This window comes from Cydia pomonella, chromosome 26 (assembly GCF_033807575.1).
Source record: "Cydia pomonella isolate Wapato2018A chromosome 26, ilCydPomo1, whole genome shotgun sequence".
Taxonomy (NCBI): Eukaryota; Metazoa; Arthropoda; class Insecta; order Lepidoptera; family Tortricidae; genus Cydia; species Cydia pomonella.
Window position 1 is genome coordinate 7,488,268 of NC_084728.1, and position 27,374 is coordinate 7,515,641.

Below are 27,374 nucleotides of genomic sequence, written 5' to 3' on the forward strand. Positions count from 1 at the left end.
GTATAGTAAATTGTTAACCAAGGGATGAAACGGTACCTTTCACCCGAGTTAAACAAATAGGCAAATTTGCATAATCAGTACCTAATTAAAGTAAGTCTTTCTACTATGAAGGGAAAACTTTTTGCGATAACTCAAAAACAGCTAAACTGATCATGTCCGCTATAGTTTTCATTTAATGTCTTTCTTAAGCTCTACTTCCACGATTTTTTTCATATTTTTTGGACCTATGGTTCAAAAGTTAGAGGGGGGGGGACACATTTTTTTTTCTTTCGGAGCGATTATCTCCGAATATATTCACTTTATCAAAAAATGATTCTTGAAAATCCCTATTAGTTTTGAAAGACCTTTCCAACGATGCCCCACACACTAGGGTGGAAGCGAAAAAAAAATTCACCCCCACTTTACGTGTAGGGGAGGTACCCTAAAAAAAATTAAATTTTTAGATTTTATTGTACGACTTTGTCAGCTTTATTGATTTATATATCCATGCCAAATTTCAGCTTTCTAGCACTAACGACCACGGAGCAAAGCCTCAGACAGACAGACAGACAGACAGACAGACAGACAGACGGACATGGTGAAACTATAAGGGTTCCGTTTTATGCCATTTGGCTACGGAACCCTAAAAAGAATATATGAAATATGACATATAAATTTAATATAGATACAGCTCTGTCATCCACTATACAATTCGCTCCGCTCACTCAATACATCAGCAGTCTATGCGATGAGTAAAAATGCCGACTCTATCATGAGCATTTTGTAATAACCATTTTAAGTCGTGTTAATTAAAGAATGCCTATAATTTGTTTTTCATTCAAACACTAATATCTTTTAGTTTTAATTAAGTTAAATTAAAATGAAAATTAAATTACTTAACCTAACACATGGTGACCAGTAGGCCTAAGATGGTCGGTTCCACCACTGCAGTGGCAGCATGGTTCCATTTTTATCGCTTGTCACTATGCCCGTCACTTTCGCACTTACATATTTGTTAGAACGTGACAGGCATGGTGACAAATAATAAAGATCCGACCATCTTAGCCCTACTGGGGAGCATTATTTTTATTTATAAGTTTATTTTAAGATTTATCGTAGTTTACTTTTAGTTGTAATGATTAGATTATTTATTGTTTGTTTATTTTATGCTGCGTCGGTGGCAAGCAAGCATACGGCCTACCTGATGGTAAACAGTCTCCATAGCCTATGTACGCCTGCAACTCCAGAGGAGTTATATGCGTGTTGCCGACCCTAACACTCCGCACCCTCGTTGAGCTCTGGCAACCTTACTCACCGGCAGGAACACAACATTATATTTTTATTGGAATAAATAATATTCCACAGTTAAAAATAGAACCCATGGCTAGACTGGAAGTAACAGTTAGGAAGTACCCACTACTAATTATTACTTATGAAGATGATCATGATTATACTTTCATATCAAGTACAAACTGGTGTGATGTCTAAAATAATTTGACTTGCTCATGGGAGCCTGAGGTCTGCTTGGCAACTAATCTCTAAAACTGGCTAAGGCTCTAGTTTTTTACGAAAGCTACTGTCATCAGACCTTCCAACCCAGAGGGTAAACTAGGCCTTATTAGGATTAATCCGGTTTCCTCACGATGTTATCCTTCACCGAAAAGCTGGTAAATATCAAATGATATTTCGTCTTTATTACTGAATGGATTTTTCCCCCGTTGCAAGCAAACCTAGGTAGAAAAACTAGTTACCAATTCAACCGTTTAAAAAAACTTAAGACCAAAGAATAATGGCTAATTAATACAAATGCAAACAGATTATCTAAGCAAAAAAAAAAACAGACGAAACCAGACCATATTCTCAGTGGTAAAATGCGATGTCCAAAGTTTTTTGACCTGTCTGTTTGTCTGTCTGGAGTGTTTAGGCATATGGAGATTGACTCTAGTGTCATTGCGTAACGGGCAAACAGAACTTGTCATACGGGGGCCGTTGACTGCTAGAGAGAATTAAATTGATGTCATTTGGAGTGTCGAGGAATCAGCCGATTCGAACTTACTTTATGACAATTTGTAAAACCTTGACATGAATTTAACTTTCAATAATTTGACCAATGCATGCCCGCAGACAAGATTAAATTGTAGACCAAAAGACACCAACGAGCGTCTAGACGATGGTGCTGCATTTAGTTTCAAATTTTCAGCGCTTTATCTTATACCTTTATACCTTTAAACGAGCAATTCTTGTATATATATATATATATATATATATATATTTCTGTGATCTCGAAAACGGCTCTAACGATTTCGCTGAAATTTGGTATATGGAGGTTTTTGGGGGTATACAATCGATCTAGATTAGTCTTATGTTTGGGAAAACGCGTGTTTTCGAGTTTTCATGCGTTTTTCTTTCGACGCAGAATATGATCGCTAATTTCGTGTTGCCAGCCACTGTCTGTTTGGTCCAGCGGGTTAAGACGCGGACTGCTAAACGAGCGTTACGGGTTCGAATCTCGCCCGGTGACTAACTTTTTTTTTTATATGTTCAAGTTTATATATAATTTTTATTGTTTTAGACAAGTTTAATTTAGTAAAAAAATGTAGTTAAGATTATCACCTATACACCACCATATTACAATAAATAGTTATAACCGAGCTAAGCTCGGTCGCCCAGGTACTTTAATTATATATACGGTGTAACATGAGGAAACATTTTACCAGTGTATTCCTGTACCCCTAGTGTAAATAAATTCGATTTCGAAACGTGACGTACGCGTTTGCGATTAGTCTCATTTTGTATGTGATTTAGAAAGAGCGCGCCAAGCGGGACGTTTTGGAAACTCAAAATCCTATACAAAATGAGAGTTAACGCAAACGCGTTCGTCACGTTATGATGTCGATTAAATTTACACTAGGGGTACTGATCACATTTAGAGACTCAAATGTCATATAGACTTTTCTGGATTTCGCCTAGTTTCAGAGTTAATTCACGATTTTTTTAAATTCTATTGTTAAGAGGCTGTCAATACCTAAAGCGCGCACACTGTCTATTTGTATCGGATAATGAGATAGCACTGTCGCATGTTACTGGGCCTGGGCAAGGGAATAATAAGAAAAATATTTAAATAAAAAAAAGTGGATTATTAGTGTAATATTTTACTCAACCACGGTTTAGATATAAATGTTTTGAAATTGTGATTTTAATTGCAGACCCATAAGTCAAAACAATAAACACATAAAACCGTTTAATTGTGATTTTAAGACCAATCTTTGTAATTATTTTCTATCGAGCCGATTTCGTTCAATCGTGTATCGAGTACAACCACCGTCTTTGAAATATAATTAATATTAACATATATTTTTCTTACTTGACTAAAACAAATAGTCTTTCTTAAAAAACTGTTTAAGTAACATCAATTTCAAGGACATTGGGTGTTGACAGCCTCTTAAGTTTTATTGTTCTACTACTTAGTTGGTAATTATTTTGATTAAGTATATGACTTTTGTTTAAGGTAAAATGATTACAGTATCTACAAATTGATATTAATTTACTTATTTTACAGGATTTGTGGTTTGCGTGCCATTATTAGTTCTACATCCTTTATAGAGGTATTTGCGAATAATTCCGTGTCCCATGGTCCGACTTGAATAATTTTGTTTTATTACTATGATTTACATACAACCAATAGGAACCACGGTATCAGAATTTAAAAAGTCCTAAATATCGTCTATCCACATCACACTCTACAAGAGCGACAGAGACAGAGATACAGATTTCGCGGCACCCTAGAATTATGTCCATAATCGCGTTGCGTAAGAAAGAGTAAACATGACCTGTCAAACGGCGGCCATTGACTGCGCATGAGTGGAAATTGACGAAGAATGTGCGATTGAGATGTTATTTTACGTTTTACGTTGATTTTTGTACTTTATAGTAAGTAAGTAAGTAAATATTTATTACTGTGCAGTTCAAAAAACACAGGAAATGAAATACAGTTAAAAGCTAGGTAACAACAGGCGAACTCATCGCTAAGAAGCGATCTCTTCCAGACAACCTTTGGGTAGCAGGAAATAGCAGGAAGCCGATATACATTAATACATTCGCCATCTATTCGAGCACATTTTTTTCTTGATTTTTCAAGATATGTTTTTTCTTAAGGGGCCCGCTGATTACCAGTTCGCCGGACGATATCGGCCTGTCAGTTTTTTTTTAATACTACGTCGGTGGCAAACAAGCATACGGCCCGCCTGATGGTAAGCAGCCTCCGTAGCCTATGTACGCCTGCAACTCCAGAGGAGTTACATGCGCGTTGCCGACCCTAAACCCGCCTCCCCTCGTTGAGCTCTGGCAACCTTACTCACCGACAGGAACACAACACTATGAGTAGGGTCTAGTGTTATTTGGCTGCGGTTTTCTGTAAGGTGGAGGTACTTCCCCAGTTTTTTAGTTATTCGCAAAAGCTGCATTCGCAATCATTCATTCATTTCATATCTCTGGTAATACGAATCAGAGTCAATCTAAAGATAATACCTTTTATTAAGTAAAATGTAATGAAAACTCCATGAATCAGGTAACAACTGAAACAAAAAACACATTATACTAGGACTTTTATAATGATCTTAGCACTCGATTCTATTTTGAACCGTATGTTAATAACGGTAAGGTTTTTTTTTAAATTCTTACAGAAATAAGATTGAGATTACTATCTAGACAGAAAGAAAAAGGTGCAAGTGCAGACAATGCCTAATATCCCCGTATTTAATATTTTATTTACTTACTTATAAGCTATAACAAAAAATACACTTATTTGTACTCGTAGTCCTTTTTTATTTTATTTTTATAATGTCACTTACAGTATACACCAGACATGACACATAGGAATATAAGAATTGGATTATAACATAACTATAATAAACTACTACCAAAAACAGTTAGTCAGAATTTAAATATAAGTACATATTATCTAATTTGTGCTAATGGTGCTCGGGGCGACTATAGCCTCGAGGTAGCGCCCGGCTGTGGCTAAGAATCTCGGTTCAGGTCTCGGTCAAGTCCTATAACAGTATGCATAATATATATATACAGTGGTGTTACTAAAAGCTCCCCTTGCACCATCCCACTAACCCGGGATCAACCAGTTAACCTGTTAACCTAGTGTCAATGGTATCTCCAGGTTTAACCGGTTAACCCCGGGTTAGTGGAATTGTGCAAGTGGCCCTAACTAGCTTAAATCTAAAATAGGCCCTTGAGGCACTGTACCAAGGATGCTTGCGGCATTTCCTCGTTGTATCGCAATGCTGATACGTTGTGCGAGGAAGCCGCCAGCTCTTCGGTCACCAGTTAAGTCAACCGAATTCTGCTAAAAAACTGTGTCATCCACGATGACGCGCAGATTTGGCACATCTAACCTTTAATAACATGACATTACGACTATTTATTTTATTTTATTTAAATATGAAACAAACGGTCATACAAAAAATATTATTACAGTTTTCTTAATCTAGACCTATAGTTTCCATGTTTGTTAAACATATCTTTATATAGAAGCACGAAAAGTACCTATCTACGTTTAGGTTCAGCTAAATAGTAAGAGGTTACACAGAATTTGAGAAATCAGATTTACAAAACACTCAGTGAAAAGCACAATGTAAAACACGTTCTACGTTTATAACAACTTTTGAATAAGTATGAAGTATCGACAAACATGACATAATAATACTTATTATATACGCGTTAAGATTTATATGCTACTAGTCTTGAATACTGTTTTCAATGAACTTATGGTACAATTAAATATGTCTACATTTTTAACAATGTTATGATCATTATAGAGGGCACATGCTCGTTTAATAAACATATTTTTAGAATAGTTAGTTCTACTACATGGAATGGAGAATAAATGCTTGTATCTGGGACGACATCGGCGCTCTTTATTACCTGGAACTCTTATACATATGTCTTTCAACAAGCTAGGGGCATCAATATAACCATTTATTATTTTAAATAATAGAACAGAATCAACGCAGGCTCTCCGACACTCTAGTGACTGCATTTTATGACAAGCGACTATTACGAGAAGCGAATGACACGATCTAATACGATGTCTTCTTCTTCCTCTCGTTGTCCCGGCATTTTGCCACGGCTCATGGGATCCTGGGGTCCGCTTGACAAATAATCCCAAGATTTGGCGTAGGCACTAGTTTTTACGAAAGCGACTGCCATCTGACCTTCGAACCCAGAGGGTAAACTAGGCCTTGTTGGGATGAGCCCGGTTTCCTTACGATGTTTTCCTTCACCAAAAGCGACTGGTAAATATTAAATGATATTTCGAACATAAGTTCCCAAAAACTCATTGGTACGAGCCGGGGTTTGAAACTGCGACCTCCGGATTGCAAGTCGCACGCTCTTACCGCCAGGCCACCAGCGCTTATTCGATCTATACAATGTAAATGTTATTAATATTAGCTGATTACACGGTTACCTACATCCTACATACTAGTACATATTTACATTCAATAGGTGCAAGTGTTATTTTTCGAACCATTCGATTTACCAGTGCAAATACCTACTTAGCCTAGCTGTATGCCTATGCTAACTATAAGTACCTAGGTATATATTCTCTCTCAACCTGGGAGCTCAGAGCTTCTTTAATGATTTGGCCAAACAGCTGGTTGACGTTACAGGGGACAAAAGAGCTGCCAGCAGCCAAAAAGTGTCATCAAAAAACCTTAAATAGGTGGCGCTACAATACCTAGAATACTTGGAAAAAAAATCAAATCATAGACAGCGCACTTCACTCCGTCAATAACGCCTAGGTTCTTATCTTAGCTACTCTAGCGCTACTCTGGAGAGATTTGGAACTATTATTTATAGCTAACAGCTGGAAACTTTTGCAACAGTTCTACCATAAGAGATTTCACTCCTTTTAATTTCACACTCCATAACCTCCACCTTACAGAAAACCGCAGCCAAATAACACTAGACCCTACTGTCCGTCAGTTCTGTTCCAGTCGGTGAGTAAATTTGCCAGAGCTCAAGGAGGGTGCGCAGTGTTGGGGTTGGCGACACGCATTTGGCTTCTCTGGAGAGACTGCTTACCATCATGGCGGGCCGTATGCTTGTTTGCCACCGACGTAGTATAAAAAATTTATATATATTTACTGTATTAAGAAAGCGCAATGCTTATAACTTTCCCGTGCTATTCGACCTTAAGGTGTAACCACGTGTAACCAAGAAGATTCAAGATTATTAATGACAGAGTATGTTCAAATAGACAGACTGTATATTTGAAATTATTTCAAATATAAGCATTGCATAGCCTCATCATCAAAATAAACTTCCTTAAAAACTGTGAATTTCGTATAAATAAATAAATAGAACAAACTAAATACTCAATCGAGCGTTCCCCGCGTGTGTTTGTATCAGCGAGCAATTCACAAAACGATACAACTTAACGACACGGGCAAACCAGCTTAACTATGACCAGAGATGGGCATTAATCGATTAACTTTTTAATCGAATAATTAACAGATTAAAAAAGTTATGCGTCAAAATTAATCTTCGATTAATTTAGTCGACTTAACATACGATTGAAATTGAATTAATCTAAATATTAATCGATATCTCGATTGAAAGTTGACAATCGGGCATTTTTGTACGTAACTAAAATTCAAGATGTCTTGCGTACACATTAAAAAAAAAATATTCCGACGAATTGAGAACCTCCTCCTTTTTTTGAAGTCGGTTAAAAAACATCATAGTCTATGACCAGTCACATTCTGATTTCAGTAAATAGGGAGAGGAAAACAACACAAGGTGTAACAAAAATAGTAGGGATTCGTTTAAGATATTCTGTATAGTATTCTGAAAGAAAAAGTATAAGAATTGTTTTTGACACGAAAAATGTTTGCCCGACTTATACAAACTGTCCTATAGAAAAAAAAAATTTTTTTCGCTTCAAAAAAATTTTTTTTAATCAGCACACGATAGGTAATATGTCCTTAAACGCATCTCCACTATTTTTAATTCTGTATGTATCTTTCTCTATACCTATCGTTTACGCTTCGTAGCGAACGAAATGCAACTGTCTCTGTCGCACTAATACGAGTATGAAAGAGTGATAGAGATGACTACGCTACGCTACAAAGCGTAAACGATTGGCACGTTGGCTAGGCACACTGATAAGGATCGATGGAGGTATGGAAATTGGGAAACTCTAGCAGCATGATGTCCGCTCCCGTATTAGACAGTATGCTGCGAAAAATATAAAAAATATTAAGAAGATTTTTTTGTCAAAAAAAATCAGAGTTTTGTTTGTATTTTTTTATCGAAATGGAATAATCAAATCGAAAGCGGTATTCAAGTACCTGCATGTGCTCCCGGTTTCAGATTGAATGCAGAAAGTTAGGCGGTTATCACACTGGATGCGGTTATATCGCTATAATACGCTAATAGCGTTATCTCGCTAAACATCGGAGCGAAATGCGAATCGCATCTGATAATCGCCTTACAGAAATTTCGGTAGGCAACGCGCATGTAACTCCTCTGGACTTCCAGGCGTCCATAGGCTACGTGCTTACAATCAGGCGGGCCGTATGCTTTTTTGCCACCGACGTAGTATAAAAAAAAATGGAAAATTTATAATTTAGAAGTTAAAATGAAATAATAATAAATAATAAACTAAATAATAATCAATGAAATAAATTCCCTAAAATATTAGAAAATATTTTCCGTTCCGCACATTTGTAATTTTTCCCCAGTTACTCCAAAGAATTGCTGTCTTTGAGAATAGCTAGTAGACCGGAATCATGTTTGTCTACGCTGTAGGGCAATGCCAAGGTCCGCTATAAAAGCCTCCGCTAGCTTACGAAGAAAGCTTTCTGCCGATCGACACGGGCTCTCACGTACGTACTTTTTTATAATATTATTTCGTATTTTTAGGTTATTCACGTATTTTTTGTTTAATTTTTCTGTTATTTTTTTAATTTCCCCGTGTGTATCTTTTTCGTTTTTGTCTTGTTAGGGTTTTCATAATGTTATAGTTGAGATTATTTTTGGAACCCCTATTTGTTGAAACGTGAAGAAAAAGATTGATTATTGTGCATTATTATTTCGTAATAGTACATTGCGCAACGAGGGGGGTAAGTGAAATTTTGGAAGCGAGGGTGGTAATACCCGAGGTTGCAATATTGTTACCCCCGGAGTTACATACAATGTTTTTCATCACTCTTGCGAAGAACTAAATTTTAAGCGAAATAATTCTTAAATACGGTGACATTTCAAACATTCGTCCGCCATATTGTCATTCTTTAACAGGTTAGGCATCGAAGGCACGTTACCTATTCGGCATTCAGCCACTATTGAAAATTGTGTAAAAATATTGTTAACTGCTAAATATTTTTAAACATAAACAAACATATTAAATTATTAACGGCGTAATTTTAAAGTAAAACTCATTTACGCTACTTGGTTTTTATCAATTAGTGACATAATTTTTTTCACAATCCATAACTCCACGGGAACAATATAGGCCTTCCTTCAGTACACCTGCTTGAAATAAGATCTTTTTCGAGCAAGTGTGATGAAAAGTAACACGGACCTATTGTTTGAACCCACCAAGCAATTAAAAACTATGACATTTCTAATATCGATCGTCCGAGATAGTACTTGCGTTTAGTAGCAAATCTATAAAATCATACTATACACTAATCAATATAATCAGGCCCTAAGGCACGTGTACACGCGCGTAGGGGTTTATCAGATAAAAATAAATAGAGTTAATTAGAATACCGATTTCTATGAGAAAAATGCTTAATTTAAGCTCAGGAGTGCACCCTTGAAATTAATTGACTAATTGTCAAATTCGTGTATATGGATATGGAGTATCTGTCACCTTTTTTAATTTTCGTCCCATTAGTAATCACCAAGCTACTACTAGGTATAGGAAAAACAATTTCATATGCAGGGCAGGCATGAGCTTAAATAATGTTTCTATAAATTGTGATATCGACATATATAATGATAGCATAGCAGTAATAAAAAGTAAATTAATACTAATTATTAATTAGCTAAAATATGTTTTTATAAAATATTTTTTTTAAATTAAGCCAATCAAAACACTTTTGAAAGAACTTTCATATTATGGGACTCCCATTCGCCACGAAAGGTATAGGTACAAAAAATGTATAAATTATTCAATAACTTTTGCTAATTATTATGAACAAAATATACGAAAGTTATTAGAACCAAACCAAGCTAAGTTGGCAGGGATTTTGATAGCCCAAATTTTAAACGTCAAACTTCTATGAAATTATGACGTTTACTTAACACTTGCACCGTCTGACACTAGGATTATGAATATGATTTTAAGTAAGTAAATAACATTCGTTAAAAACTTTAGGATACACCCACCCACTAGCGAATAAAATCAAAAGGTTCCAAAACCTAATACATATATTAATAAGAATGTCCCAAAAATAACTCAAGATTTGAATTTAATGGAAAAACACATTTTTTTTTGTGATAATATTATTTGTTTATAAAATCATAAAATACACTAAAAAGGGTTACATGCTTCGAGCAACACCGGCTTCCGACACGTCGTAGGGAGGAGCCCAAGCGATATCTCACCGTACAAATCTTTCTGCCATTTCTTGCGGGGGGAAACATGCACACAGTCGCACTTCTCACTCACTACATACAAAATCCAATCTGTAATGACGACACAAATGCATAGAAAATGACACACGTCAAAGACAAATCTTGAGTCACAACATGCATCGCCATAGGCACAGTTGTGCCAATGCTTTGGCAGAGGGGAAATACCTAGTATGAATGCCGTCTCCCTTCCCTGTGTTGTTTGAAGGTTATATACATGTGTGGAACAACACGTCGGGCAAATGGCCTCCACGGCTGTGCTGGCACATACACACTCTTTTGACAATTTTTTCCGTGAGCATTTTGCATAAATTCAGCAATTTCACCGCATTGACATATAATTATATCTAAGTATGGAAGGTAGAGGCAAGGAACATAATCTCCATATACCAAAAAGTGTCCGACAAAAAACCATAAATAGGTGGCGCTACAATACCTAGAATACTTAAGAAAAAAATCTAATCATAGACAGCGCACTTCACTCCGTCAATAACGCCTAGGTTCTTAGCTCTCTCTCTACTCTAACGCTACTCTGGAGAGATTTGGAACTATTATTTATAGCTGATAGCAAGACACTTTTGCAACAATTCTGCCTAAGGAGTTTAAAGAGTACTTGCGTTTAGTAGCAAATCTATAAAATCATACTATACACTAATCAATATAATCAGGCCCTAAGGCACGTGTACACGCGCGTAGGGGTTTATCAGATAAAAATAAATAGAGTTAATTAGAATACCGATTTCTATGAGAAAAATGCTTAATTTAAGCTCAGGAGTGCACCCTTGAAATTAATTGACTAATTGTCAAATTCGTGTATATGGATATGGAGTATCTGTCACCTTTTTTAATTTTCGTCCCATTAGTAATCACCAAGCTACTACTAGGTATAGGAAAAACAATTTCATATGCAGGGCAGGCATGAGCTTAAATAATGTTTCTATAAATTGTGATATCGACATATATAATGATAGCATAGCAGTAATAAAAAGTAAATTAATACTAATTATTAATTAGCTAAAATATGTTTTTATAAAATATTTTTTTTAAATTAAGCCAATCAAAACACTTTTGAAAGAACTTTCATATTATGGGACTCCCATTCGCCACGAAAGGTATAGGTACAAAAAATGTATAAATTATTCAATAACTTTTGCTAATTATTATGAACAAAATATACGAAAGTTATTAGAACCAAACCAAGCTAAGTTGGCAGGGATTTTGATAGCCCAAATTTTAAACGTCAAACTTCTATGAAATTATGACGTTTACTTAACACTTGCACCGTCTGACACTAGGATTATGAATATGATTTTAAGTAAGTAAATAACATTCGTTAAAAACTTTAGGATACACCCACCCACTAGCGAATAAAATCAAAAAGTTCCAAAACCTAATACATATATTAATAAGAATGTCCCAAAAATAACTCAAGATTTGAATTTAATGGAAAAACACATTTTTTTTTGTGATAATATTATTTGTTTATAAAATCATAAAATACACTAAAAAGGGTTACATGCTTCGAGCAACACCGGCTTCCGACACGTCGTAGGGAGGAGCCCAAGCGATATCTCACCGTACAAATCTTTCTGCCATTTCTTGCGGGGGGAAACATGCACACAGTCGCACTTCTCACTCACTACATACAAAATCCAATCTGTAATGACGACACAAATGCATAGAAAATGACACACGTCAAAGACAAATCTTGAGTCACAACATGCATCGCCATAGGCACAGTTGTGCCAATGCTTTGGCAGAGGGGAAATACCTAGTATGAATGCCGTCTCCCTTCCCTGTGTTGTTTGAAGGTTATATACATGTGTGGAACAACACGTCGGGCAAATGGCCTCCACGGCTGTGCTGGCACATACACACTCTTTTGACAATTTTTTCCGTGAGCATTTTGCATAAATTCAGCAATTTCACCGCATTGACATATAATTATATCTAAGTATGGAAGGTAGAGGCAAGGAACATAATCTCCATATACCAAAAAGTGTCCGACAAAAAACCATAAATAGGTGGCGCTACAATACCTAGAATACTTAAGAAAAAAATCTAATCATAGACAGCGCACTTCACTCCGTCAATAACGCCTAGGTTCTTAGCTCTCTCTCTACTCTAACGCTACTCTGGAGAGATTTGGAACTATTATTTATAGCTGATAGCAAGACACTTTTGCAACAATTCTGCCTAAGGAGTTTCTGTTCCTTGCCTCTACCTTCCATATATCTAAGGACGGGCCTTACGGACAATAAGAATGGGGCCAGTATAGCGGTGTCACGCACACAATTCCAGCCAATCGTGCAGTCTAACGCCGCAACGCGATTGGTTGATGAGTTCGCATCACGCGCGCGATTGGTCGCAACTAGTTCCGTTAGACTACACGATTGGCTCGAATTCGAGAGTGACACCACTGAACTAGCGCCATTCTTAGTGCCCATAAGGCCCGTCCTTAGATATATATGTCAATGTTTCACCGATGCTGCGTCGAATTTCCTCCTTCAAAGCATGGGTAGCTGTGGCATGTTGGCATAGTCTTTTGATTTGTAATGACCATCATCTCCTCCCTCTCTCCCTCTCCCTCTATTTTGCAATCACTCTTCTGTGAAATCAAATCAATATTCCGACCATATTTTGCGTGAAATTTTCGAAGTGTACCCGCCAAACTCTCATTACTTTTGAAATATTGTTCAATAATGAAAACGCGTTCTTTCGTAACCCGCCATTTCTAAAAACCCTAAACTATGGAAGGAACCGAAAAGTGTCAATCGAAAACCCTTAAATAGGTGGCGCTACAATACCTAGAATATTTGAAAAAAAATCATTTCATAGACAGCGCACTTTACACCGTGTATAACGTCTAGGTTCTTAGCTGCTCTAGCGCTACTCTGGAGAGTTTTGGAACTATTATTTATAGGTGACAACTGGACATTTTTGCAACAGTTCTGCCTACGGAGATTTAATTCCTTACCTCTACCTTCCTTACCCTAAATATTCAGCTGTCAAATAGTTTTTTTTTAGGGTTACCAGCACTAAAATGCAAATCTTGCGTTCTTTTTGGGTTAACTTATATGATTTATACTCGTGTAAAGTTCTATAAAATAAAGATGTGCATACATGTGTCCATCTAGATTTTATAACCAGAAACCTAGGTCCTAGACCTAGACAATGCCTAATTTCCCGTTTTTACGATCTATTGTGTAGAAACATTCGAATAACCATTCTGCAGTTTCCGTTAAACTACAAACGACATCCCAGTTAACTGACCACTAGTTACAAAGATAGAAAGGTACAATAATACACTAAAATGCAATTAAAACTGGACACTGTATGGATATAAAAAACGGGACCCGTTTTCATAAAGACACGGACATAGGACACACACTAAAAAGCAATTAAAACTGAACTAAACATTTATCATTCAAAATCATCATTTAAAAGTCAATTCTACCAGCTAACATAAGGAAACAAGTCAAAATTTGCATCTGATTACTTTGCCCCACATGTGGATAAAATGCAACTTTCTCATCCGTTTTTGAACAATCAAAGGAGCCTTACCTGCAGGATCCATTAGCTTTTCCACACTGACATAGACATAGAATTTATTTATTTAACACCACATTGAAACATGTTTACAGGCAATACTACAAAACATTACAAGCCTTAAAATGAAACTTAATTAGGCACAAATTTATGTTTACATGTAGATATAAAAAACTAACTATACTTAAAAATAAAATGAAACTTTTTTTTAGAATCGTCATTTAATTTTATAGTTGAGTTTTACTCGTATGTGTATATTCTTATTCTTACACTTAATATTTGAATTTTTTTGGCGATTCGATACAAAGTGTTTAGAAAGTGAAACTGCAATTAATTAATTTTATTAAAATGTATTTTTATATATCGGTTTTACGTAATTTCCTGCTACTGAAAGGTTGTCTGGAGATCGCTTTTAACGATAAGACCTCCAGTTATTAAGAGGGAAGAATAGCTTTGCGATCCTAGCGAAATAAATTCACTAACTAAATCTTAACAAATCACTTTGATTTTGATGTCGATCGCTTTAGAATAATATACTTATTGTAGGTTTAGCTGTTTAAATATATATATTGCAAATTGTGAAAAAAAAAAGAAAACTAGTTTTTTGTTGTGTTAATAACATACTAAAACATCCTGGAGAATAAAAAATGTTTAGAAATGGAAAAACGTTTTTCCTTTTGAATGGACTATCACGAGTAATACTTCCCTCTTAACTATGTTTTATTTCGTTTTTTGAACTTAGCGGGTGCATAAAATAAACCTTTTCATGACACTTGCTCGAAAAAGATCTTATTGCACCACCATGCAGGTATGCTGAAGGACAAAGGCCTATATTGTTCCCGCGGGAGTGATGGATTATGGAGAAAAAGTTATAACTCCCTAGGGAGTTACAGCTTTTTTTTATTATGTCACTTATAACCAAGTAGCATAAATTAGTTTTACTTTTAAAATACTCACGTTTATTATTATATATTTATATTATGTTAAAAATTATTTAATTTGATTAATTTAACAGCCGTTTAAAATATTTTTACATAATTTTCAATCGTGGCTGAATGCCGAATAGGTCTGTGCCTTCGATGCCTAACCTGCCAAGATATTACAAAATGGCGGACGAATGTCATTGTGTGTAACTCCGAGGGTAAAAATATTGCAAACCCGGATCTTTAATTCTCTCGTCCAAAATTTCACTTACCCCCTCGTTGCACAATGTACTATACTACTATATGTACTGTTTACTGTTAATCTTGGCCCAAACATTAACTGTAGTTTATCCATGCAAACTGCATCTTAAAAGTCCATTGAACCCAACCGGTTAGCACTATTGATGTACCAATCCAATAATAACATACTTTTACCTAATAACTATTCGCTAATAACAACCTAAAACTAACCTTAAATCTTCCCGTCAAAGTTTAAATTCGTTTGATTTTTCACGACTAATCCCTATTGTTTATCTAAGAGCTGCATTGGATTTTGAATCTTAGTACATAGACATAGAGTTGAGATTTAGTTCAGTTTAACAAATGACCGGTTTTGGTACTCCGCTAGGCAAACTAAAAGATGATTTCGACATGAAACATCGATATTCGAAACCTCGTATTCGATTGCAGAACATCGTTCGAAATTGAGCTTTAAAACTGCTAGCTTTAAACTTGTTTTCCCGGTTATATTATCGTATAGTTATCGTTATCAGTAAGTCTATGGTTGATAAATTATAGTTTTTTTAAGCTAGACGGGAAGAAACAGGTGTATCTATTTTTAGATTCGTTAATTGGTACCTAACTGTTGTTTGTAATTTATATACATAACTGTACTAACCGTATTATTAGAGATGACCACGTGAATTAAATATTATGACATAAATAATACTCAATCGTAACTCTAATAAAGAAACATGCTGTACTCGTATTATATTATTGGCAACACTGATATATTTCTAAGTACGGCCTTACGGGCAATAAGAAAGGTGCCAGAGGGCTCACCGCGAACCACGACGTATTGCCCCTCTGTCGCACTTGTAATTGGTACTTAAGTGTAACAGGGAGGCAACACGTCGAACGTGGTTCGCGGGAGGCCCTCAATACAGCGGTGTCATCACGCACACGAATTCGACCCAATCGTGCAGTCTCAATAGGTTGATGAGTTCGCATCACGCACGCGATTGGTCGCAGCTAGTAGCGTTAGACTGCACGATTGGCTCGAGTTCGTGAGTGACACCACCGAATAAGCGCCATTCTTAGTGCCCGTAGGACCCGTCCTAGACTAGATATATGTCAATGATTGGCAAGGTGCGAAGTCAGTGGAGGTAGAAGTGGCGCTGATTGTCACGAACTAATGCTAGTGGCAGCCGTTTGAACTAATTTTACTCCATAAGATTTAACGTCGAAAGGCCCACAAAATGAGGGCAGCACCAGTCGTGCGTCTAGCGAATAGTAGTACATTATTTGAGGAGTTTTTAGAAAACCTCTATTTCCATATCGGATTCGGAAGCCCTGCGGGCTGCGTACATGTAAATGCAGTTTTATAAAAAAAAATGACACTTACATGATATTATAACTAATTAACTACTCTTTGAGTCTTTGCTAACAAGAGTTTTACTCACCTAGCGCTCTTCGTGCCTTTTTCCAAAACTAACCAGTGTTTCCTATTGCAGCTACTCGACACAAGATGGCGTTGTCTTCAATAAGCAGATTAGTTCTGCTAGTCGCCGTGGCGTACAGTGAAGCATCCGACATAAGGTTATCACGAAGTTAGTATATGCGCCGCTAGATGGCATGTAATTCAAAGTTTTAAGTAGAGACAGATAAACAAGTAAGCATATTGTGCTCACTCCATACATTCGTTTTCTTACGTAGTACTGCTGTACACTCCTAATAGGAGAAAAGAAGTGTCCTAAGGTATTTATTTCCATTCCGTTACGATCTTCCATAAACTTTGTATGACGGTAAAGGAGTGAAGGGATGAAAAAGTGTAGGTTACCCATGGAAATTTTGGAACACTTTTTTTCTCCTATTACAATCGAAAAATATCGTAATTCTGAGTAGAAATATCATAAACAGTCCAAAAATTTAAAAAAGTGTAATATACACACACACAATTCACACAAACCAAGTTTATATTATTCGTACCGTTTTTTCAGCTATCAGACAAGCGCCAGGCAGCATTTTCACCGTCGGCAACGGCGAGCAGTGCCTCGGCTCCGACAGAACGACTGGCGGTGTCTGCTTGTCGAGAAACCAGTGTAACACGCAAGGAGGGAAGGCTATTGGCTTCTGTGGCGTTTTTGCTACGTGTTGTTCCCGTGAGTATATATGAAAAAAATCTTTATTTCAGATCAAAAAGCGATCCATATTTTGTTAGTAACATTTTACTACACTATTTTAGTAACCTATACCTATATCTACTTATAACCAAATTAAAATGGAGCTGGGCGGGACATGTTGCCAGGCAGAGTGATGGCAGGTGGGCCAAAATACTAACGGAATGGTGGCCGCTTTCAGACGAAAGGAGTGCCTGGCGTCCGTTGGCTCGTTGGGTGGACGACATTCGGAAGAGTGCGGGTCACTTCTGGATGAGATTGGCTCGGGACCGGGATAAGTGGCGTACTAGAAGAGAGGCCTATGCTCAGCAGTGGGCGATAAAAGGCTGATATGATGATGATGATGATGATGATATCTACTTAGACCTACCAATAACTTCTTCTGTCCAGTACCTAATGAGCGGGCAGTCGAGGCGCTCGTCTAACGCCCTCAGCATGCTGTTAGTGATGCCGCGCACACGTCTTAGCATTGAGGCCAATCTTTTTCGCCCTTTGCAACATTACCCCTTTGAAACATCTAAACCAAAATATTTGTTGTTGTTTTTATTAAAATAAACCTAAAGAGGAGAAGGGTTTCTTAACCCTTTGACCGCCACCGTCGGCTATGGCCGACATCTGAATGACTTGCCAAGGACGCCAACGACGGCTACAACCGACAGTTTCGCCAATGCAATAGGGACTAACGCTGGACTCTGTAAAGTTCAATTTCGCTTAAATAATCGTGATAGCCAGCGTCCAGGGCACGGCATGTTCCTTTGTCGTCTGGCGTTCAAAAGGTTAAACTTTTTGCAGTCATGGACCACTTTCATCATTTACACAATCCCAGGGTCCGCCCCTGTCAAAAATATTTTAAGGAAAAGAATTACAAGTCTCATCAAGTTTTGGTACTTTAAGATTTTCTAATAAGTATGTTTACAGTAGCTAATAAGTAGTATGTGGCAGTAGTAACCTACTTCGGGCCCCTAACATGCTACGAACCCCTAAGGGGTCCGTGGGCCCAACTTTAAGAAACCCTGCCTTAGTAAGACCCATTTTCCATAATAAGATACGGCCCGCGGCCGTCTTTAAGGGCAAGTCAAACAGTCACAATACCAATAGCCAGTGGCTCACCTCTCAAGGATATTCTATGGATCAGGGAAGGGTAGAATTTATTGCTTATCCTGTGTTGGGTAGGGACTAGGGTTGGTCTTCGCCTGGGTGCAATCTACAATAGTAATCGATTACGCCAATAGGTAATATGCGAGTACTGTTACAATCTTAACAGAAATTTGATGCATGGGGCATTTCCACAGCAAAGTCATAGACAAATAAGTAAACATAGAGTGCTCACTCCATACAACAGTTTTGTTACCTAAACGCTTATTTTCGTAGTAGACATCTAGCGTCAAGTAGCGGATTTATCAGTACCGCTACTTGACACTAGATGTCAATGGTGTCAAATGTGTATTGCTCAACAATTTACAACTAATATTACAAGCAGAAGGAGTTGGAAGCAGAGTTCCTGTTAATCCGGTTATAATATTAGCTAAAAAGCATTAGACTTTTCGTTCGTCGCAACATCTATTGAGAAGTAGTAGTACTGATAATTCCGCTAATGCTAAATGTCGACTACGAAAACATTAAGACGACCGGTCTGGCCTAGTGGGTAGTGACCCTGCCTGTGAAGCCGATGGTCCCGGATTCAAAATCTTGGTAAGGGCATTTATTCGTGTGATGAGCATGGATATTTGTTCCTGAGTCATGAGTGTTTTCTATGTATTTTAAGTATTTATATATTATATATATCGTTGTCTAAGTACCCTCAACACAAGCCTTATTGACCTTACTATGGGACTTAGTCAATTTGTGTAATAATGTCCTATAACATTGATTTATTTATTAAGCGTTTTGGTACCAATACTGATGTATGGAGTGAGCACTCTATGCTTACCTATTTCTCTATGGCAAAATGGGAAAACCCAAAGGGTTTCACAGAAGGTACTTAACTAATAGATGGCGCTATTTCAAATTTCAGTGAACGCGTGCGACGTCCGAACCAACACTAAGGTGGCGGTCTTCATCAACCCCCCACTAAACCGCGAATCATCAGGCCTGGAGTGCTCATACAACGTCGAGATAAACAACAACAATGTTTGTCAAATGAGGATCGACTTTGAGACGTTCAACCTGGCGCCGCCAACTACGGTATGTTTCGCTACTTGTCAATAGATGGCGCTATTTTAGATCCTCTTCTAAACTGGTAACCTTCAAGCATTAGTTCTCCTACAACGTCGAAATTAACAACAAAAACGAGTGGCAGATGAGACCTCTAACGATTCAGAACTATCAAATCTAAGAAAAACTTCGTAAAAATTACCTCAGAAAATGTACAGTCGACGTCACCAACATCTTTACAAGCCAACATATATACACGCCTCTATGACAGTGACTTTAAGGTCGCGTTGACATATATTTGAAATGTTGGGTTGTAAAGATATCTGTGTACTCGACTGTACCAATATCACATTCACCACACATAATAAAATTATAGCCTGAATAGATTAGGTACTTAGTTTATGGCATCAAAACGAAATCTTAAAGTTTTTTTGTTATTTTGCCAGGTCGACCCCGTGGAAAACGTCACCCAAAGGCCGGGCTTCACGTGCAGAAACGATATCTTCCAAGTAACCAACCTCCAGGCCAACTCTGATTTCCTTCCGCCTCTCTGTGGTGACAATAATGGACAGCATTGTAAGTGCCCCCAATCACGTTCTATCAGATTTTGTATGAAAACTAATTTTTTTAGTTGTGTTCGTTTTACCCCTAACCTTTATATCGATTTCCCCATAGTGTTCGTCAGGGTATACGCATAGAACAACATAAAAGTATATCGTAAAGCCTATCCATCCGAATTAACATTAAAGTTTGTTGGTTCCACCCCTAACTTGTACGATTTTGCCCCACAGTGTAAGTCAGGATTAACACATCTATCAATATAAAGACCGTAACAAAAAGTGATAAGAATATAAAGCCCGACCAGAAATATGTGATCATTGTCTAAAGGGCGTTGTTATTCTCATGTATAGTTCAGTTTAGTATGGAAAATTTGGTTCCAATGAAATTCCGAAATATGGCGCGTGATCATATATGTTTTATGTTGAAGCTTGACCAGTGGCTTTAACATAAAACTGTCCAACCGCATCAACTTTAAAGTTATGTTAGTTTTACCCCTAACTTGTATTATTTTCCCCACAGTGTACGTCAGAGTAAACGCATCTACCAACAGCCGATCCATCCGCATCAACTTCAAGATTGCCGACCGCAGTTCGCAGCCTAATTTGCCCCAGGCGACTTGGAAAATCAAGGTCACTCAGTTGGAGTGCTTCAATACTCTGGGGTAAGTTCAACTTATTGCCCTGAATCATATTTACAAATCATTATTTTCGTTTATATTACAAATATGATACTTACCCTAGAACAGCATTGGTAAACCATTAACCCTTTGAACGCCAAGAACTCCTAAAGATGTCGTTAATACTAATCGTGCCCACAGCGCCAAGGACGCCTATAGGTGTCATGGCGGACACTGTCTAAGTAACCTTCACACTTTCGAGTAAGGGTTACATTAGCTCCCTTGCGCCCGGGATCTTGGCGTTTGAGTGATGTTTGTGTTTATGACATAAAGCGTTCTTATATAGACAGAAGTGACCAAACATACCTCAATAGGTTACGAAAGGTTTTAAGTCACGATTACTTTCAAATGTTCAGTAAAATTAATTAAAATGCAAATTGTTGCAATGACTACCGAAAAATACACAGCTACGAGACAGTAAATCTAAAAAAAAGGCTATTGGACCCCGTCTATTTTTCAAACTGTTCAGAACGTATCTTAGTGACGTCATAGAGAAGACGTCAAGGACGACCGATGACCTCCGAAATTTGAAGATCGGCAACAATTAAGTATCTCAGTATACTTATAACGTCCGCCGACAGCAGCCAACGGTAATCCTGTAAAATACATTGAGTGACAAAGTTTTACTGTAATTGAATCCTTATTTATAAAAATAAATAATAATTCAGCCTATATACGTGCCACTGCTGGGCACAGGCCTCCTCTCATGCGCGAGAGGGCTCGGGCTATAGTCCCCACGCTAGCCCAATGCGGATTGGGAACTTCACATATACACCTTTGAATTTCTTCACAGATGTATGCAGGTTTCCTCACGATGTTTTCCGTCACCGAAAAGCTAGTGGTAAATATCAGATGATATTTCGTACATAAGTTACGAAAAACTCATTGGTACAAGCCAGGATTTGAACCCGCGACCTCCGGATTGAAAGTCGGACGTCATACCCACTCGGCCAGGGCCACCACCGCTTTAAAATAAAAATAAATCCTTGTACAAAAAGTGTTAATAGCAAGTCTTCATTGAAGATGCTTAAGCATCCCTGCTCTATCTAGAAAGCCTAGGCCTCAACACAAACCACGTTATTAAATTAGAAAGCCATTAAAATACCTTCTTGGATTTTTAGCAAGTACCGCGATGGCATCCTGAATGCGATCACTTCGTCTCTCCCGTCTTCACCACTGTCGAGCTCCGCCGACAGAGACGAGTACCTCATTGGTAAGTGTAGCCACAATAATCTTAGGTAAGAGACGTACGAGGGGGTAAAAGAAACAGTTTATTTTGCTCGAGACAAGAGAAACAGTATATGAGGATACCCTAGAAGTGTTTCTCTTATCCAATCTAACATCTTATATTGTAGCCAAAGAGTTCTGCTTAAGTCACAGGTCACAGCATATATAATAGTGCAGTACAGTTTAGGTAATTTCAACTTTAGTTTTCTCTGCAATTATTTAAAACCTCTAAATAAATTTTGTATTTTTAAATACACTGCGAACTAGAGGTTATTCCCACCAAGTTGTTACCAGTAAGAGGTGTTTTTTTTTTCAGTAGCAGTAGTAATAGTTGTTTTCATTAGCGTTGAACTCTAACAATATGTTGGTGGTGTGGGGACATATATACATACATAGACATATACATCGACCGACGTTGTGTCCCTTATAGAAACAGTGAAATTGTTCTGATAAGAACAGTTTATAACTACTGGGGAACAAAAACCCCATTAGTTACCACTGATAACAACTTGGTGGTAACTAGTGGGTACTACTATATTAAATAACTTTAGTCCTAGCTAGCTATAAGAATACTTGCAATACACTTTTCAGGTTGCCATGTGTTTCTACATATAATTTAAATGTAATAACTATGTACCATGGCTCGCAATAAATGATTTCTGATTTCTGAGAACCCTGAACTACCTACTGTACACGCTCTTCATTGGCCTCTTTGTGTGGTGTAGTGACAGCAACACTCTATAATCAGCACTTTATGAGTAGATCTTGTTAAAATGCGGTTTACGAACCCTCAGTCTTACTTAGAGTTTATGGTTAACTGCATCGAAGTTGGTATTATACTTTTTTACATTTATTTTCAGCGCCCCCCGGTTGCCTGCAATACTACCCAGACCGCTCCGGGTCCTTCGAATCCTTCAACTACAACAGAGGCGCCGGGCCGTACATCGCCAACCTTGCTTACGCCACGTGCTTTAAACGGACATCTGACGTTTGTGGTATCAAGTAAGTAAACTCTTGAATCATTCATTTGGACAAAGCATCATATATAGCAAGAGATTCCTTCATCCATCGCCGTTAGTTTTTATAACAAAAAAATGCAAAGGACGCTAGCGAATCAATCACGGAAGGAAGTCCTGTACTGCTGTAAATTTGTTGGAGAGGCCCTAGATCTTCACTCACCTAATGCAAACGCTGCCCAATGGGTGAAGAACTAAGATATTGTATTATAATTTATAATTAAGCGACTCTGTAAATGCCATACGAATAAATAAATAAATAACTGCTGGTATACCAAGCAAAAGTCTCACTCATTCAACTGATAGAACGCTCATGTGCATTTCGATTCTGCTGTAAATATATCTAGAGGCCAGGAATGGCCTACGCAATTTAATGCATTACGTAAAGGGTTGCACGTAAATTTTCTTCGAACACTTTTTACTAAAAGGGACAGAGAAAGGTTGTTTTACCTATATGCTGTTTCCCCGCCCCTCTTAGAAGAAATATATCAGTAAAAATCCGATAAAAATCTAGATTCTGATTATTGTAATTCCCCAAAGTTTTTCGGAATTTGATGTTGGTCATGTTCTTCCCTCAGGCTAACGGCCGCAAGCTTTGACATGGCCTATCGCCAGGAAGACAACCTGTACCTCGACACCGACTGCCAAATCAACCCGTTCACCCAAGGCGCAGCGCAGTCTGAAGACTACCTCTTCATCCCTGAGGCTGAGACTGCCGACGGGTTGAGAGGAGCCAAGTTCTGCGGGGAGAGTGCGAGCAACCAGATTATTGCTTGTAAGTTCTCTTTCGTCTTCTGGAGACAAGTTCAAATGTACTCGTACATATGACACAGAAAAATCTGTATAAAACACTGGTCTAAAATTCGTTCTATTTCAGATTCTTGCAACTTGCCAATTAGATTATAGACAATATACATTGACGGATGAAGTAGGTAGGTACAGTCAGCATCAAAAGTAACGAATACGACTATCTAGACCGCCACCCTTTTACATGTTCATGCGACCAGCTGACGTCCTTTCCACCTCGATACAATCGGCTAACGATTTTTATAATTCACAATAGCATCTAAACTATCATCTGATAAAGTATCAAACGGGAGGCGATGACTAAATTTATTTATTCACCATTCTCTAATAGCTTAACAAAAATACATATATCTGTCTCTGTGCCCTTTTATTATGAACCCATATTGTCCCACAGCTGGGCAAATGCCTCCCTCTTATTCTTCCACGTGTCGCAATTATCCTCGCCACCAGCCTCTGCTAAAAGCGTCAAGCTCGACCCGCCATCTCCGACGAGATCTACCGTGTCTCTATGTATACAAGGTGGCCAAAAATATGTGCATTCCCGTTGCCAGGGAGGTTTTGGGATTATAATAATAATAAATAAATATTATAGGACATTATTACACAAATTGACTAAGTCCCACAGTAAGCTCAATAAGGCTTGTGTTGACCTAGACAACGATATATATAATATATAATTATAAATGCTTAAATACATAGAAAACACCCATGACTCAGAAACAAATATCCGTGTTCATCACACAAATATATGCTCTTACCAAGATTTGAACCCGGAACCATCAGCTTCATAGGCAGGCAGGGTCACAACCCAATAGGCCAGACCGGTCGTCAAAATACTGAGCTACTTTTACTATGGGAATAATTTTCGCAATTTCGGGGTTGGTCCCATAGTATAAATTGCACAGTATAAGCCCAAAACCTCTCTGGCAACGGGAATGCACATATTTTTTGCCCACCGTGTATATAGAACAATTTGATTGTAACTGATAGGTACTTTTGAACGCGAACGGTAGACATATAGAATTTTTTTTTATTAAAGGCTTCTAGGTTGGCAGATTTTTTTTTTAATACTACGTCGGTGGCAAACAAGCATACGGCCCGCCTGATGGTAAGCAGTCTCCGTAGCCTATGTAAGCCTGCAACTCCAGAGGAGTTACATGCGCGTTGCCGACCCTAAACCCGCCCCCCCCCTCGTTGAGCTCTGGCAACCTTACTCACCGGCAGGAACACAACACTATGAGTAGGGTCTAGTGTTATTTGGCTGCTGTTTTCTGTAAGATGGAGGTACTTTGGCAGATTGATGAAATTTATTTTTTATTTTTTCTCATGGTAAATGTAATCTACAGCTAAAAAGACATGCAATAGCACTCGTCTTTTTATTTATTTGATAAAATACAGAAATACAAGCGTGACAGAGTGAGTCCAAAACCATACAACGAAAAGATTTTCGACCCACCTACATTTGCATGATATTATATTCTGTCTTACTCTCCACTTCTGCCCCCCACATTTAAACCCAACAATGTATGATAACCTAAATTGACAATGGTATTTTTTGCAGCTACCCCGCCAGGCCCTCTCTACGTCCACTTCCACAGCGACAACCTGGTGACAGACGACATCAATGAATTCGGATATAGATTCAACTATAACGTACTCAACAACTGCGTGCTCAAGCGAAAGTGAGCCTTGGTTGTTAGGATTAAAGGCCTTGGCTGGATTGTATTATTAAGCTGATTTCAAACTTGGTTTCTGGTCGCGTTATTTTATTGTTATTGAATGCCACTATTCATTACGTTTTTTTTTTTTCGAGTGTTTTTTTATTATTATTTTGGCACATGGTCTTTATGACGATTATTTGCCCATAGTTTTGACGCACAAATGCCTTTCTGAAATTGAGTAACATACCTACGTAAGTCCAGTCAGTCAGATATTGGGGCATTTGGGGCAAAACTATTGAAGCTGAGGCATTTTTTTACAAATGAAATAGGTTTTTTTAGACATATTAGTGAAGGAATAATGAATATTTATTACCAGGGCCAGTTATAACCTATTTATGTAGAAAATAAAAATAATATATTCAGCCGATGCAATGTGTAATAAATAGGATGTTATGATGAAATGAATTATGCATTTATTAAGTGCCACTAGTATTTAGTAATGTTAGACAATAATATTAAAGAATAAACATATAGAAAAATAAGTTTTGTTTTCATTCATATGTACCGTGGAGTAAGTAACACAAATTTTTGCAAAAATAAACTTAAATAATATAGTTAAAACTAGTACAAAAAATATGTTTTTGAAGTGAAAACTCATTTATGCGCGTTGGGCATTTTTTGAGATGTCAAAAAACCATTGAACTCGCGACACTATAAATATGTACATGTATTGTGTATGTACGTACATAGATACACATGCATGTATGCATATTTCCTAACGATTCAAAAAATACACACGTAATTGTTTGACCCCAAGTGCCACTGGTTCTTTTATAAGTGGCGGGGTAAATTCAACAGTTTATTTTGACTGTCGCAAGTCCAACAGTAGATATGAGGATATGACAACGCATATTAAACAAAACCTAAACAAATCTTTCTCTTTCTCTTAGGGCCTGTTTCACAATGTCCAAGTATTGACAAATAAATTACCTGCCAGATAAAACTACCTTAAGTTGTGAAAGAACACCAACGACGACGTTATTCGTCAGATAAGTGGCAAGTAGCTTATTAAGGACTTTACTTGGACATTGTGAACCAGGGGGCCTACCGCGAAAACCGAAATTCGCAAATTCCGGGGATCTTTCTCTTTTACTCTCACTAAAACGTAATTAGAGTGACAGAGAAAAATGCCAGCAATTGACGAATTTCGATTTTCCCGGTAGCCGCCCAGGTCCTTACTTTTGTGTTACTCTTACCCTATCTGAATCTAATCTGTTATCTGTAGAAAAAAAATACTTTACATCTACTATTATGGAAAACCATTGATATATATCTAGGACAGACAGGCCTTACGGGTACTAAGAATGGTGGTAACTAGTTCAGTGGTGTCACCTACGAATTCGAGCCAATCGGGCAGTCTAACGTAAATAGATGCGGCCAATCGTGCGCTGATGAGAAGTGATCAACCAATCGCGTTGTAACATTAGACTGCACGATTGGCTCGAATTCGCGTGCGTGACTCCGCTGTATGAGTGCCTACCGCGAACCACGTTCGACGTGTTCCCTCCCTGTCACACTTACGTACGAATTTACAAGTGCGACAGAGAGGCAACACATCGAATGAGGTTCGCGGTAGGCCCCCTTCTCTTTTACTCTCACTAAGACGTAATTAGGGTGACAGAGAAAAATGTCCGCAATTTACGAACTTCGATTTTCGCGGTAACAGCCCTGGTCCCATTCTTATTCCCGTAACGCCCGTTCATAGATAC

The 27,374-nt window shown here is 37.7% G+C and overlaps 1 protein-coding gene across 1 annotated transcript; it reads left to right on the forward strand.

The window, feature by feature from the left end:
* Nucleotides 1-8,743: 8,743 nt before the first annotated feature.
* LOC133532151 (uncharacterized) lies at nt 8,744-25,753 on the forward strand. The gene is made up of 10 exons (XM_061870683.1): nt 8,744-8,879; nt 16,838-16,933; nt 17,324-17,485; nt 19,518-19,687; nt 20,104-20,233; nt 20,738-20,879; nt 22,016-22,107; nt 22,982-23,123; nt 23,716-23,912; nt 25,506-25,753. Exons 1-10 carry the CDS (start codon nt 8,807-8,809, stop codon nt 25,628-25,630), a joined length of 1,329 nt encoding a protein of 442 aa, XP_061726667.1. The 5' UTR covers nt 8,744-8,806; the 3' UTR covers nt 25,631-25,753.
* Nucleotides 25,754-27,374: the final 1,621 nt, after the last annotated feature.

Bases quoted from the DNA above. Each gene is read 5' to 3' on its own strand.
- LOC133532151 (XM_061870683.1), top strand. From the start codon at position 8,807: ATGCCAAGGTCCGCTATAAAAGCCTCCGCTAGCTTACGAAGAAAGCTT. The intron at 16,934-17,323 runs GTTAGTATATGC...CCGTTTTTTCAG, and splicing joins CGACATAAGGTTATCACGAA to CTATCAGACAAGCGCCAGGC. The intron at 17,486-19,517 runs GTGAGTATATAT...TTCAAATTTCAG, and splicing joins TTTTGCTACGTGTTGTTCCC to TGAACGCGTGCGACGTCCGA.